The sequence below is a fragment of the Dermacentor andersoni genome, chromosome 4, assembly GCF_023375885.2.
Source record: "Dermacentor andersoni chromosome 4, qqDerAnde1_hic_scaffold, whole genome shotgun sequence".
In the NCBI taxonomy this organism is placed as follows: domain Eukaryota; kingdom Metazoa; phylum Arthropoda; class Arachnida; order Ixodida; family Ixodidae; genus Dermacentor; species Dermacentor andersoni.
In genome coordinates this window covers 33045794-33058077 of record NC_092817.1, presented here as the reverse complement: position 1 = coordinate 33058077, position 12284 = coordinate 33045794, and the positions used below count along the sequence as shown (strand labels likewise).

The 12284-nt window shown below is 50.7% G+C and overlaps 1 protein-coding gene across 1 annotated transcript in view; it reads left to right on the top strand.

Moving 5' to 3' along the window:
* Window positions 1-2071: 2071 nt before the first annotated feature.
* Window positions 2072-12284, top strand: part of btv (dynein cytoplasmic heavy chain beethoven) — an 81138-nt gene continuing 70925 nt past the window's right edge. Inside the window, exons 1-8 of the mRNA XM_072287594.1 lie at window positions 2072-2256; window positions 3896-4117; window positions 5276-5368; window positions 7921-8057; window positions 9132-9391; window positions 9456-9606; window positions 10557-10956; window positions 11748-11923. Coding sequence (XP_072143695.1) covers window positions 3929-4117; window positions 5276-5368; window positions 7921-8057; window positions 9132-9391; window positions 9456-9606; window positions 10557-10956; window positions 11748-11923 — 1406 coding nt within the window. The 5' untranslated portion in view covers window positions 2072-2256; window positions 3896-3928. The remainder of the gene's footprint in view (window positions 2257-3895; window positions 4118-5275; window positions 5369-7920; window positions 8058-9131; window positions 9392-9455; window positions 9607-10556; window positions 10957-11747; window positions 11924-12284) is intronic.

Here is a 12284-nt window from a genome sequence, read left to right as displayed (position 1 = left end):
CCTGTTAACACAGCGGGCCAGACCGAAGGATCGTTTAGGCGGCTTTGGCTGCATGTCCGACTGCGAAGGGTGTATTCAGTCACCCAACCCGCAAGGCAAAATGCGTATAAACTCGGTTCGGTTGGTCTGGATCAGCCCGGGGGTAATCTTGAGCGATGTGCTCGCATACTATAAACGCACGACATTCTCGTACGCAAAGGCCATGAATGATACATAGAGGCCTGCGATGCATCAATGTCACTCTCCAGTATCGCACTCTCTTTCCGTCGGTCTTTCAGAGAAATGCTGCTGCGAGCACTGAGCGAGTGCGTGGTGGAGGCGAAGAAGTCGTACGAGCAAGCTTCCGGCAGCATACAGGGAATTCCAGAAGTCGTCAGAGACATAGTCGGCCTGCAGGAACTTCGCACCAGGGTGAGGCGTCGTCGGTTACATGCCCGAAATACTCTGCGATTGACGACTGAGCGCTTCCGCGTTTACCGAGGACATTTAAGCGAAACATTCCCTCTGAATAAAAGGGTTAACTGACGACGATCGCGTCTTAAGGGGCTTGGTATATGTGAGTGTGGCTAAAGCTATCATAACCGATGTCGTTTACACGTTAAGACACCTTGCATAGTTAAAGCAACTTACCTTCACATTATTAGATGTCTTTGCCTTCTTTTCTTTTTTCACCCGACACCCGACCTCGACTGCAGTAAATGCGTGTATAGGCAGCCTCGCCTCTCGATCGAAGCACTCGTTGCACATCAATGACGCGTCTTGGCGACTCCTCCACATCGGCGTCATCCTTTGTAGAAGCCGAAACAATCTGACACCAAGACTGTAGCTCAGGAATAACAGACGAGCGTTTATTGAAGCTAACTTACCATTTCAGGTAAAAAAACAGCGCTGCCACGACCTTTCTGTGGGGTTTACGTGAAGCGTCAAGCGGAGGGAAAAAAGCTTGACAATACGTGCACACACACACAAAATGAATGTCTTTACTTCTTTCATGCGCCAGTGACACATGCTATACAGGGTACACGTTTGACGCTTTCACGTCTGTCGTTATTAAAGTAATGCACAATATAGTGCCAGCAACAATATTTTTCTTTTTTCAACACATGCGCGCGCCTTTCGTGCATGCAGTTGGAGGAGGCCCAGGAGGTGGTTAGCCTTCTCAACGACGGCAGCGAATCCTGGGAACCACTTGTACAAAACCTGAACAGAGCACGCGACGAGGCGCGGGAGGCTGCTGCGGATCGCCTGGACGCCTGGAGCCGCAGCGCCCAGCAGATCGCCACTAAGACGAGGTGCGGTGCGTCGTTGGCATGAAATTGGTTGTCTATATAGATGCCGTTGCAGCTGACAAACCTGTTTTGAGCGTGATTCCCTATCTTTAGGAAGCAGCGAACTTGGGAACCAAGTGAAACTGTTGAAGGCGGCAGGCCCAAAAGAGCCCGTTTTCAGGGCTTCCAAACCTCATGCTGGCACAAATCTGTACGAGAGAAAGAAGATAACGCTCGCCGTCATTGGATGACTGCAACATTGCACCTAAAAAAGAAACAAAAAAAACATGGGCAACAATAATTGCAGGACACAGGGCGGGACTGCGGCAGTCCAGGTCGGCAATGCTCCGAGGTCAGCTAGTCCCAACAAGAAACCGGCGGAAAATGTTTTTCAAGCGAAACTTCTTTTGCCGGGTCCGATATTTTGGAGATAATCTAACCACTATCGGCGATGCAGGTGAACACTGAGGTTAAAACTGTCAATATACGCGCTTGCCATTTAAACTAATTTCTTAAACTAATACCACTCAAACTAATTACTTTATGTCACACATTGCATATTGAACTCTCTGCTTAACAAGCGAAAGTGCGTTTCGTGATGGTCAATCAACGACCCGTCGTCCGCTTGCCAAACAAGTGCGCGAAGTAGAAGAGACCGCAAAAATACGAAGCTGTTGTCACCATAGAAGCAGCGGCCGCGCGCGCGCAGAATTACACACGTACGCACGCGCACGCACGCAGGCAAGTAAAAATTGTGTTTGCGTCATAGTGTGAGCCTTTCTGGCAGCGCAGCCTTCAAGAGGACGAACCTGCCCTGGTTCTGGGCGCGGGAGGCCGGCCCCGGGTCAGCCTGAGCCCGCGGTTGGCGTCCATCGCGGCCGAAGCGAGGCAGCTGCGCGCCCTGGGCTGTCGGCTGCCTCCGGGACCTCTGCGCCAGCTCGAGGACACCGCGGCCCGCCTCGGACACCGGGCTCGACACCTTCAGCAGGTGATTAGCGGCGACCACTCTGTGGTCCTGCCCATAACGCTAAAGAGTTGAGAGGAAGCTTTAGCTCGGGTGCTCGTATCTAATTACATGTAAAAGGAGAGTTAGTTTTCCTCGGCAATCACTGCACCAAATTTGACGAGTTTTGTTGCATTTAAAAAAAAACTTAAAATCTAGTGACTGTTGGTTTCGAATTTTTGATTTAGGTCGTCCATTTTTTACTAAAAATTGACAGAAACCGGAAATTTTCAGAAAATGAAACTATCAAGTTTAGAACTTCGTAACTCAGCAATGAAAAACGATATCACAATTCTGCGAATTGCATCTCATATACATATAGTACATCTAAAGCGGACAAAATTGATATGTTACACATGAATCTCACAAAATTTAGTATTGTGTAAATACAGCCTTTTCAGAACCCTTGTAGACAACGTAAGAAATTCACGTAATATATAAATTGACATATCGAATTTGTCCGCTTTGAATGATCTAATGGATGCCGTTTACAGAATTGCGATATCTGTTCTTGACGGAGAGCTATTAATTTGTTATCTTCGCGCTTCTATTCTTTTTTTAACTTTCGAATTTTCGAAAATTTATTCAACAGAATTCAGGTCCTAAATCGAAATCCCGCTTCCAACAGTCACTAGAGTTAAACTTTCTCCGATCCAGGTCGGGGTTGCCCTCACCCCTGCCGCGACTCGGAAGTGGCCGCACTTTCGCCTGTTATATCCTCGCCCTGGGTGTCCACTCTGCAAGTCTCGAAATGCTGAAGCCGACATGCACCACCTGCTGTGGGTTTGCCCTGCACTGAAACCGACGAGGCTCATGCACTTAGCAGCAGCAGGACTTTTGCCGCATAATCCGAGCGATTACACTGCTTGGACGCAGGGACCACATTATCGATCCCTCTTGGACTTCATTAGATCAGCAAATCTTTTCTTCATACATTTAATCATCCTTATTCATCCCCATACTATATCCCTGTATGCCCTGAGGCATTTACCCTCGCATTAAAAAAATGCAACAAGTTTAATTAAAATCGGTCTAGGGGTTATCACAGAAAAGCGTTTTTACGTTTTACATGTATCTGAATATAGGCCGCGTCGGAGTTGCGCCCGAGCTAAAGCTTCCTCTTAAAACAACTTGATTCAGACTTAACCTACGTTATACGTCACGCGGTGAAATAACATGCGTTGCAGTGCCACTCGATAACATTTTGAGGCCAAAGTCGCGAAATCTTTCAACGGGAGTGCTTTTAAAGATGCGAGATAACTGTGGCAGCAGTAGTAGTTGCTGTGTTAAAATTGTTGACTTAAACGCATTTTTTTGTACCGCTGTTAATGCAATTACTGTCTGATTGATCCCTGCGTGTATTTCTAGCTATACTTGGAGCATTGGGAATTGCGATTTCTCTTGTGCGGAGTTACTGAATGCTCAGTTGCGTGGCGGTTCTTTTGAAGGTGAAACACCGACGCATTGAATCAAGGTCGAAAAGCCGGGCAGTGCGGAATGTTGTCCGTCTTTTGCCATCTCTTGCCACGGCTACTCGATCTCGAACTTCTCGAAGAGCGGTCTTGCTTTCACGCCGTCGAACGACGCAGCAGACATAGAACCAAGGCGCCGCGCTTGCGCCCAGGTTGCGTCTTTCTACAGCACCGTGGCTGACCAGATGATTCCGAGCCAACGGCCGCTCATGCTGGGACTGGCCGAGGAGTTGACCGGCGCTCTGAGACAGCGGGTGCCTTGGGGAGACGCTGCGGCGCTGGACGCCTTTGTCGGACGATTGCGCGCCCTGGCCGCTCGGCTGGCTGGCCGCAACCGCCACCTGCGTGCCCTGCATCTAGCAGTGTGCCGGAAGGTACCCTCTCTGTTCTGCAGGCTTGGGAAGTGCGCAGTGCTTCATTTCTAGATGCTACCCTTCTTATATATTGACCAGGAGAAAATGACTTGGCCGGTTCCGCGTTTGTAGCACATTTATTCTGTGCGAGAGACGAGATTTGAGTCTTGTTTTGTTTCTTGTTTAAATTACATTTTATTTAGTGCTACATGCGGTGATTTCTTTCTGTTCCTACTGCCGCACTCTTCTTTGTCGTTGCTTTGCTTTAGTGGAGAGAGCGGTAGCGCGAAGCAAAAGAACAAGTGAACGACGATGCAAACAATGACGAGCGCATTGTCCAGTAATCCTGACATACCAACTAGCCAAAACCACTACCTGTACTTTAGTCCTTGTGATCTACCGCGTTCTTTCTTCCTTCTTTACTTTCTGTCTTACTGAATTCAATTTCAGTGTTTTAAGTTTTTATCCCCTCCTTCCTAAAGAGTAAGAAGGTACTTTATATCTGTCGGTGGCCTGCCTAAGCCTGCTTCTTCTCTTATTTCCCTCTCTGTTTATGATTCATATGTGTTCAAACCGAATAATTACAATAATAGGGATTCCTCTTTCTCTTACAAGGCCTGTCAGCATTACGTTAATGCCTGCGCAATTATGTTGCTGTCCAACACACTCTACTGAATCCCTCAATGTCCTTTTTCATTGGTGCTTGACGTTTACAAACGCCCAGACAATATAGAGAGTAACCAAGCAAATCGGTCAAAAAAAATACTAATTACTCATTACTCAAACTAAAACTCATTAATAATAGGTAGGCGCGAATTAAGGAAGCGGGTCACGATGGCTTTCCAAAACGTCGCCTTTTCTGCGGCTCAAGTGTGTTTAAATGGACAGCGCGGGTGAATCAGTGTGTTATCCTTGATGGAGGTTCGCTTAGGACATAGAGCTATACCATAGAACTGTAACGGTTGCTTCAAAATTGCTACTCGCATAACATAATCGAAAGCCACAAGCGGTGGCTCCCCACCTGTGGCGTCGTTTTATGTTCACACCTTCAACGTGAGGCCAAGCAAATTATCTTTACAGGAACGCCCTTTGGAAATACTTCGATGAAAACTTCTATGGATGCACGCACTTTTCTTTTGAGCAGGCAACATCGTGTCATCACAAGGTCATGTTGCGCAGGTGATGTCCCTGTTTGACCTCGACCTTGTGTGCCGGCAGCAAAGCTGGAAGGATGTGCTCAATGACATCAGAGCTACCATGGCCCAGCAGCAGGTTGGTGGCTCCTATGCCTCTTTAAGCGCGAGGGCATGTTAGCAGCGTTAGAGGAGACAAAATGAGAAGAGGCGAACGATATAAAAAGAAGACCGGCAAGCGAGCAAAAACGAATCTTGTAGGGTCTTTTGCAAAATTCCATCGCAATATCAGCAGAAATATCGCGTAATAGTTACTCCAATATTTTGTTTTTAAATATGGAAAACTAGGTAACGTGCGGTAACGCATGCCGATTTATTTGTCAAAGTCTCTGTATGAATCTTCGAACTTCGTGGATCTCCGAGCTACAAGAACGTGACATTGGATTGGATTGGAGAAACTTTATTTATGCCTGCAGTTGGGCGCTCGCGCGCCCCGACGAGGGCCTACGTCATCCTCGAAGTTGCCGTTACTCGGCGCGGGTCTCCGCTCGCCGTTGCCGGCTCGCTGGGTCCGTGCCTTTCGAGCGCCTCGAGGACCTGCTGGACGGCCCAGAGCTGATCGTCTCGGTCGTAGCTCTTTGCGGCTGCCTCGAGCCGCGGTGGGAGTGTTCTTGATTTAGCGTCTTCTGGGTATTTAATGCACTCCCACAAGATGTGCGTGTAGTCTGAGGTCTCCCTCCGGCAGACTCTGCACATATCTGTCGGATACGTCTCGGGGTACATGCGATTCATCAGTTTAGGGCTCGGTAGCGATCCGGTCTGGAGCTGTCTCAGCACTACCGCCTCCGCTCGACTCAGTCTCGGGTGCGGGGGTGGAAGAGTCCTGCGAGCCAAGCGGTAGGCCTTCGCGATTTCATTGTAATCCGTCATGCGGTCCTTAGTTCCGAACCACGTCGGACGGTCTGTCGCCGGGGCGCGGTTGGTTAGCGCTCGCGCCGCGGCGTGTGCCGTCTCATTAAGGTTCTCATTGCGTTCCGACGCGTCGCCCGCGTGCGCCGGGAACCACTTGAGTCGTACTTTTCGTTCGTCTAGTTTTACCGCTCGCAGTACGCGCTCAGCCTCCCTGCAGATTTGCCCTTTGGCGAAGTTACGCACCGCCTGTCTTGAGTCACTCAGCACCGTGTGGCATTCTGCGTCGGCGATGGCCAGGGCGATGGCTACCTCCTCCGCTTGCTCCGCTTCGGTGCTTCTCACGCTCGCTGCCGTCCTCGTGGCGCCGGTTGACGCCTCTATGACGACCGCTGCGAAGGCGTTCCGTTGGTATTCGGCCGCGTCCACGTACCGCGCGTGTTCGTCGTTGGCATGCTGGTCGATGAGAGCCTTGGCCCTCGCCGCTCTTCTTCCCTTGTTGAACTCGGGATTCATGTTCTTCGGTATGGGGTCGATTCTGGTCTGGCGTCGGACCTCTTCGGGGACGGGGAGCTTCATCTCCACCTCGTTCGAGCGTCTTATTCCCAGATCGTCCAGTATCTTCCTCCCGGCTTTGGTCATGGACAGCCGCTCCAGTTGAGAGGTCCGTTGCGCTTCGGCTATTTCTTCGAGCGTATTGTGTAGCCCGAGTTGTAACAAGCGGGTCGTGCTTGTGGACTCGAACAGGCCCAGCGCCGTCTTGTACGCTCTTCTGATGAGCACGTTGATCTTGTTTCGTTCGTGTTGTAGCCATCTGTGGTAGGCTGCAACGTACGCGACGTGGCTGATGACGAAAGATTGGACGAGCCTAATTAGGCTCTCCTCTCTCATGCCAGCCTTTCGAGAAGTGACTCGCTTGAGGAGTCGAATCGCGTTGGCTGCTTTTGCCTTGAGACGGGTGATGGTTTCGCCGTTCCTTCCGTGCTTTTCGATGACCATGCCTAGGATCCTAATTTTGCCGACCTCGGGGATCACGTTGCCGGATTTGGTCACGATTCTGATTTTTTCGCTTTCGCGTTGTCTGGACTTGCCTCTGTTGTATTTGGTAGATGGGAGTATGAGAAGCTCCGATTTGCTCGGCGAACATCTCAGTCCGGTGCCTTCCAGCTGGTCTTCTATTGCGTCGACGGCGGCTTGCAGCGCGCCCTCGATGTGGGCGTCGCTGCCACCGGTCACCCATATCGTGATATCGTCCGCGTAGATGGTGTGCCTGACGTCTTCGATGCGCCCGAGCTTCTCGGCCACTCCGATCATTACCAGGTTGAACAGCATCGGCTAACATCGCATAAACGTGAGCGAACGTGTTTCTCCGATGGCAACTGCGACTGCACATCAATCTTACGCTCGGAGTTCGCATTTGGGTGGTGTGTGTGTGTGTGGAGGTGGGGGAGGGGGGGGGGGGTGTAGTGACGAGGAGTGCAGGGAGAACGTATATGAAGGCTAAATTTTCGGAGAAATACAAATGTGTAATGAGTCGTTCACCGCATGTGCAGTTTCTGGTTAGCACGTCTCCTTATCTTGCCTTGCTGGGATCGCGTGTTAGTTAGAGTTGCTGTTTTGTCAAAGGCCAGGTTAACGGTGACCTACACGCGCTTGTCTTGCTGAAGTGCTGCAGTGAAGTGGTTGAACAGGGAGAACGGCCATGCAGACAATCTCTACAGGTTGCCGCCAGCGACAGTCTTTGAAACGATCTCTACACACGAGTTTTGTTTATACTCGCAGGAAAGCCCCGAGCAAGTGCGCCCTTGGCGAGCCCACTGGGACCGGCAGCTGTACAAGGCCCTCGAGTGCCAGTACCTGCGTGGCCTCGAGACGCTGTTGCAGTACCTGCCCGAAACGCGCATCGAGCTCACCTGCAGGTGCGAAACGTCGCGCATGAAGGCTGCGCCGCGCGCACTACATCGCATTTCACCCCGTTGCAGGCTAATCGGCAGTAAATCTTCAAGCATAAGTATTAGATTGTCAAGGGCCCGTGTTCACGAAGCAGTTCGCATGCGCTACAGAGGTACAGTCAAGCACAAAAGTTTTAAGGAACACGAGATCTGAGAAAAAGCTGAACATCTGCGCAGCCTCACAACGCAGCCTATAGTATTCGCATTTACAGGCTCTGCCAGTATACCTGAACCATATTGTGATGTTCGGTTTTACTTACTGCTGTTACAGGCTGCTCGGAAATTGAACGTTTTCTGAGATCCTGTGGTCCGTGAACTTTTGTGGTTGACTGTCCATAAGAATGAGACCCGGCAAACTATGATATCATCATCATCATCATCATCATCATACTATTTTTTTGTTCACTGCAGGGCGAAGGCCTCTCCCATGCGATCTTCAATTGCCCCTGTCTTGCGCTAGCTTATTCCATACTTGCGCCAGCAGATTCCATACTTGCTCCAGCAAATTTGATGTGATACCATGATATATACTCAACATAATATTAGCCACAGTGGTCGGACGATGGCATACATTTCTTACGAATATATTTGTTTGTGAATTATTCCACCTCTGTCTGTATTCACAAAACTCTACTTACGTAAGAGCGCTTATTAATTAGTCAGCGCTTGTGATATGATTACTGCGATAGATGACGCGAAAAGTGCATTAAATAAAATTTCATAGCTATCGCTGACAAATTCCCGTGCCACACATTTCTGTGCTCTCAAGGTGGTCAGAATTATGACGCAGCTTTTTTACTACGTCTTTTTTCATCGCACGTGTAGTGTTAGAGCTCGCTGTCATGTGCAGTACATATTTTTATAGCCTTAGAAGTTAGGGCGTTGCCCATAGGACAAGCAAACATCCTTAAGAGTTTAACATTTTTTAGAGTGTCTGCGAGAAGGTTTGTGAATACTGGCCTCTTTGGGGAATACTTTACGTACAACGACCCGCTGGGATAAATACGTCGCCACACGGCTCATGTAACGACACCGACGCAGAAGCGGGCAGCTGTGCTTCCGTCCGCCGCTGGAGGAAGTACGCTCGCGCTACTACCAGCAGGTCAAGCGATTCCTGGCTCTGCCACTGCACTTTCGCGGCGTCAGTGACGACCTCGCAGTGGACCAGAGCCTCGTGTTCTCAGTCATCGTCGACCGGAACGCGCACCAGTTCGTGGACCTGTACAGGCGCACGCAGCGGCTCTTCGGCTCCGTCCAGGCCTCCGCGGGACGCTTCCAGGTATGGCAGACACGCCTGCACCGTGCGGAAAGGAGGTGTTCCTTGCGCAGACATCTGTTCGCGATCACTTCTTTGTCGTGCACAAGATGAACCGAGTATAGAATACTTCTTGCAGGAATGGGTGGCCCTGAGCTCACTGGACCTGCAGGCCTTTGCCGAGGGGCTGTCCCCGGAGGACTGGAAGAACAGCTTTCGTACTGTCAAGGCCAAGTGCCAGGAGTTTGGAAAAGCGTTCCCGTGAGTGCTCGCGGACAACCAACATATGCATGCGATCTAATGGTAGAGCCGGGGAGACGCCGTAAGATGCTGGAGTGAACGAGATGGAGAAAAATAAGAGTCGAAAGGCAGAGAGGTCAGCCAGGGTAACTGTCCAGTTGGCTACTCTGCATGCACTGGGGGAACTCTGCGACGTGAAAAAAAAAGGCAGTTTAGCAAGTACCCACTACGATAGCAAGGTTTAGTGTTGCACTTTTTTGGCGGTGTTCTGACTACACGCGGATGCGACTAATGCGGACGCGACATACGCGGTTGGGCCAGAATTTCTGGCACCCTTGAAAGCTTTAACACGCCGTCTAGGGCCTGTAATGACATCGTGCAAGAGCCACTATGCTGCAAGTTAAGAGACGGGCTAGTAAAATTACGCCACTTTCAGGTTTGATTACTGATATTGTCTTGTACTTTTAATATTTAATAGCTTGAGAAGATTGGAGATAAAAACATGCACTTTGAACGTTATGTTTCATGACGTCTGTTTGTGGGCGAGAACGTAAGGACCTGGCGTCAGAAGCCTTAGTGACTGCTTAGTGTAGCAATATAACGTTCACATACGGCATGGATAAGCATATAGCATACATATAACGAAGTATATGCGGAGCCGCACGGCGACGCTGACGACGACGGCGGTGGCGAAAATTTTCTTGTAGTGTTCATATAATTGCTGTCGCAATAATAACGTTCGCGGCAGGTGAGCCCACTCACATAATAACATCCAGTGTCGCTGGCGTAGCCAAGTGTAATGCACTGAAATTGACGTCTCCTAATGCGACCGACCCCCGATCGGTACGAAACGAAGGGAGAATAACTCTACAGGAAAAATACACCGGAAAGGTAAGTTCGTATCGTTCAAAGATGGGCTCGATTTTCGGGCTCCGAAAACCGAGAAATGGCGGCGGCTGCATGTTGCACAGGGACGAGGAGCGCTTCGAGTGCCTGGTGGTGAGCTACGCGCCTGTGCGCTCGCACGTGGACTTCGCTCTCTCCGAGCTCGAGTCGGGACTGGTGCGCGAACTTCGCGCCTCGGTGGCACGCGACGCGGCCGCCGTGCGCTCCTACCTGGAGGCGTCCCTGGACGCGCTCGCCGGCAGTGCCCAGACGGCGGAGGAACTGGCGCAGCTGGGCGCGGCTTTCGGCCGCACCGTGTCCGGCCGCGACCAGGCTACTAACACGTACTCGGCCGCTCGCGACAAGCAGCAGTTGTTGGCACGCTGGTCCCGCCGCCCGCCACCCGCTGACATGGACGGACTACAACAGCTGTGGGACACCCTGGATGAGAGATTGCACCAGCACAGGGACGTCGTCGCGCACCAGGTGGGGCATAAGGCAGTAACATGCCTGTCTTGACGGTCGAGGCAGCTTGGCGAACGTGCTTGCTAACGTTGTTTTCATGCCAACGCATCATGAATCCTTCGTGAGGCGTCACTATGGGCTGCGCGAAAGTTTTGCAATAGAGAAAGCACGTTAGGCAAGCTGTGGCTCACTACTGTATCCGAGATGATACGGCAACACATGCTCGGTAAACGAGTGCATTGCAAGTTACGGCACTTTGAATGGGATGGACAGGCCACACGCAACTGTGGACACAAATTTATAAATACACAGCAGGACCTGCTGCAGCTTTTGAGACCGTCGGCTGTGCCTAACTCTGCAAATCAGTGGCTTGCATTCTTTGTCGTGGCCATATTCAGTCTTTGGACCACCGCATAATCAACAACGCGTCTGGGCGCAAAAAACGAGACATATTTCAGCCCGAGTCATTGAGTTCGAGCGTCCTGAGTATACTTTTGTCAGGTCGGAGAATTAACTTAAACTTACAGCGCAAACACCTAAGACGAATCATAAAAGAAAGACACGACACACACTCAGCGCCAGTGTGTGTCGTGTCTTCCTTTTGTGGTTCGTCTTAGGTGTTTGCGCTGTAAGTTTAAGTTCAGAATTATGTACCAACTAGGCCCAAATGAAGTTTTACGGAGAATTAAGTTTGAAGCAACGTACAGGGCATGATGGGGCAGTGACAGAAGCGGCTGATTTTCTTTTTACAATGCGGTTGCGCGTTATAACGACGCGATCCTTACAACCTATACACACCGGGACCTCTGCAGATGGAAGTGCTGAAGGCCAATGCGTCGGCCCGCCTGGAGAACTTCGAGCAGCTGCGGGAGCGCTTCCTCACCCGCTGGGAACAGGCACGTCCCCGACTGGGCGACGAGGCGGCCAACCTCCTGGGCGAGCTGCGGGCCGAGATGGATGCACTGCAGGACGCACGCAGTCGGCTGGCGTGAGTGCCTTGCTCGCCGGATCGGCGAACGCCGCCGCGTAGGTCCGGGCATTCGAGATGATCACGGCGGTGTTATCGGCATTATAGGCCCGTATTCACCATAGTTCTTAAGCTAGAATCGAAATGTTCGCAAGAGAGCATGCCAGATAGTCGTGATGTAGCGCATATATTATAAGCGAAGGCTGCCGGCCGATGGCAAGCTGTACTTACGAACTGAAAGCTTTGTGAATTCGATCCCAGTTAATTTGCACCAGGCAATGGCTTACGCTCGCCAAAAGAACACAGAATCTGGTGCCATAATGCGTAATGCCTATTCTCCTCTTATGTCTGTATCGCTTCGAGCGTTACGCCTCCTACGTTA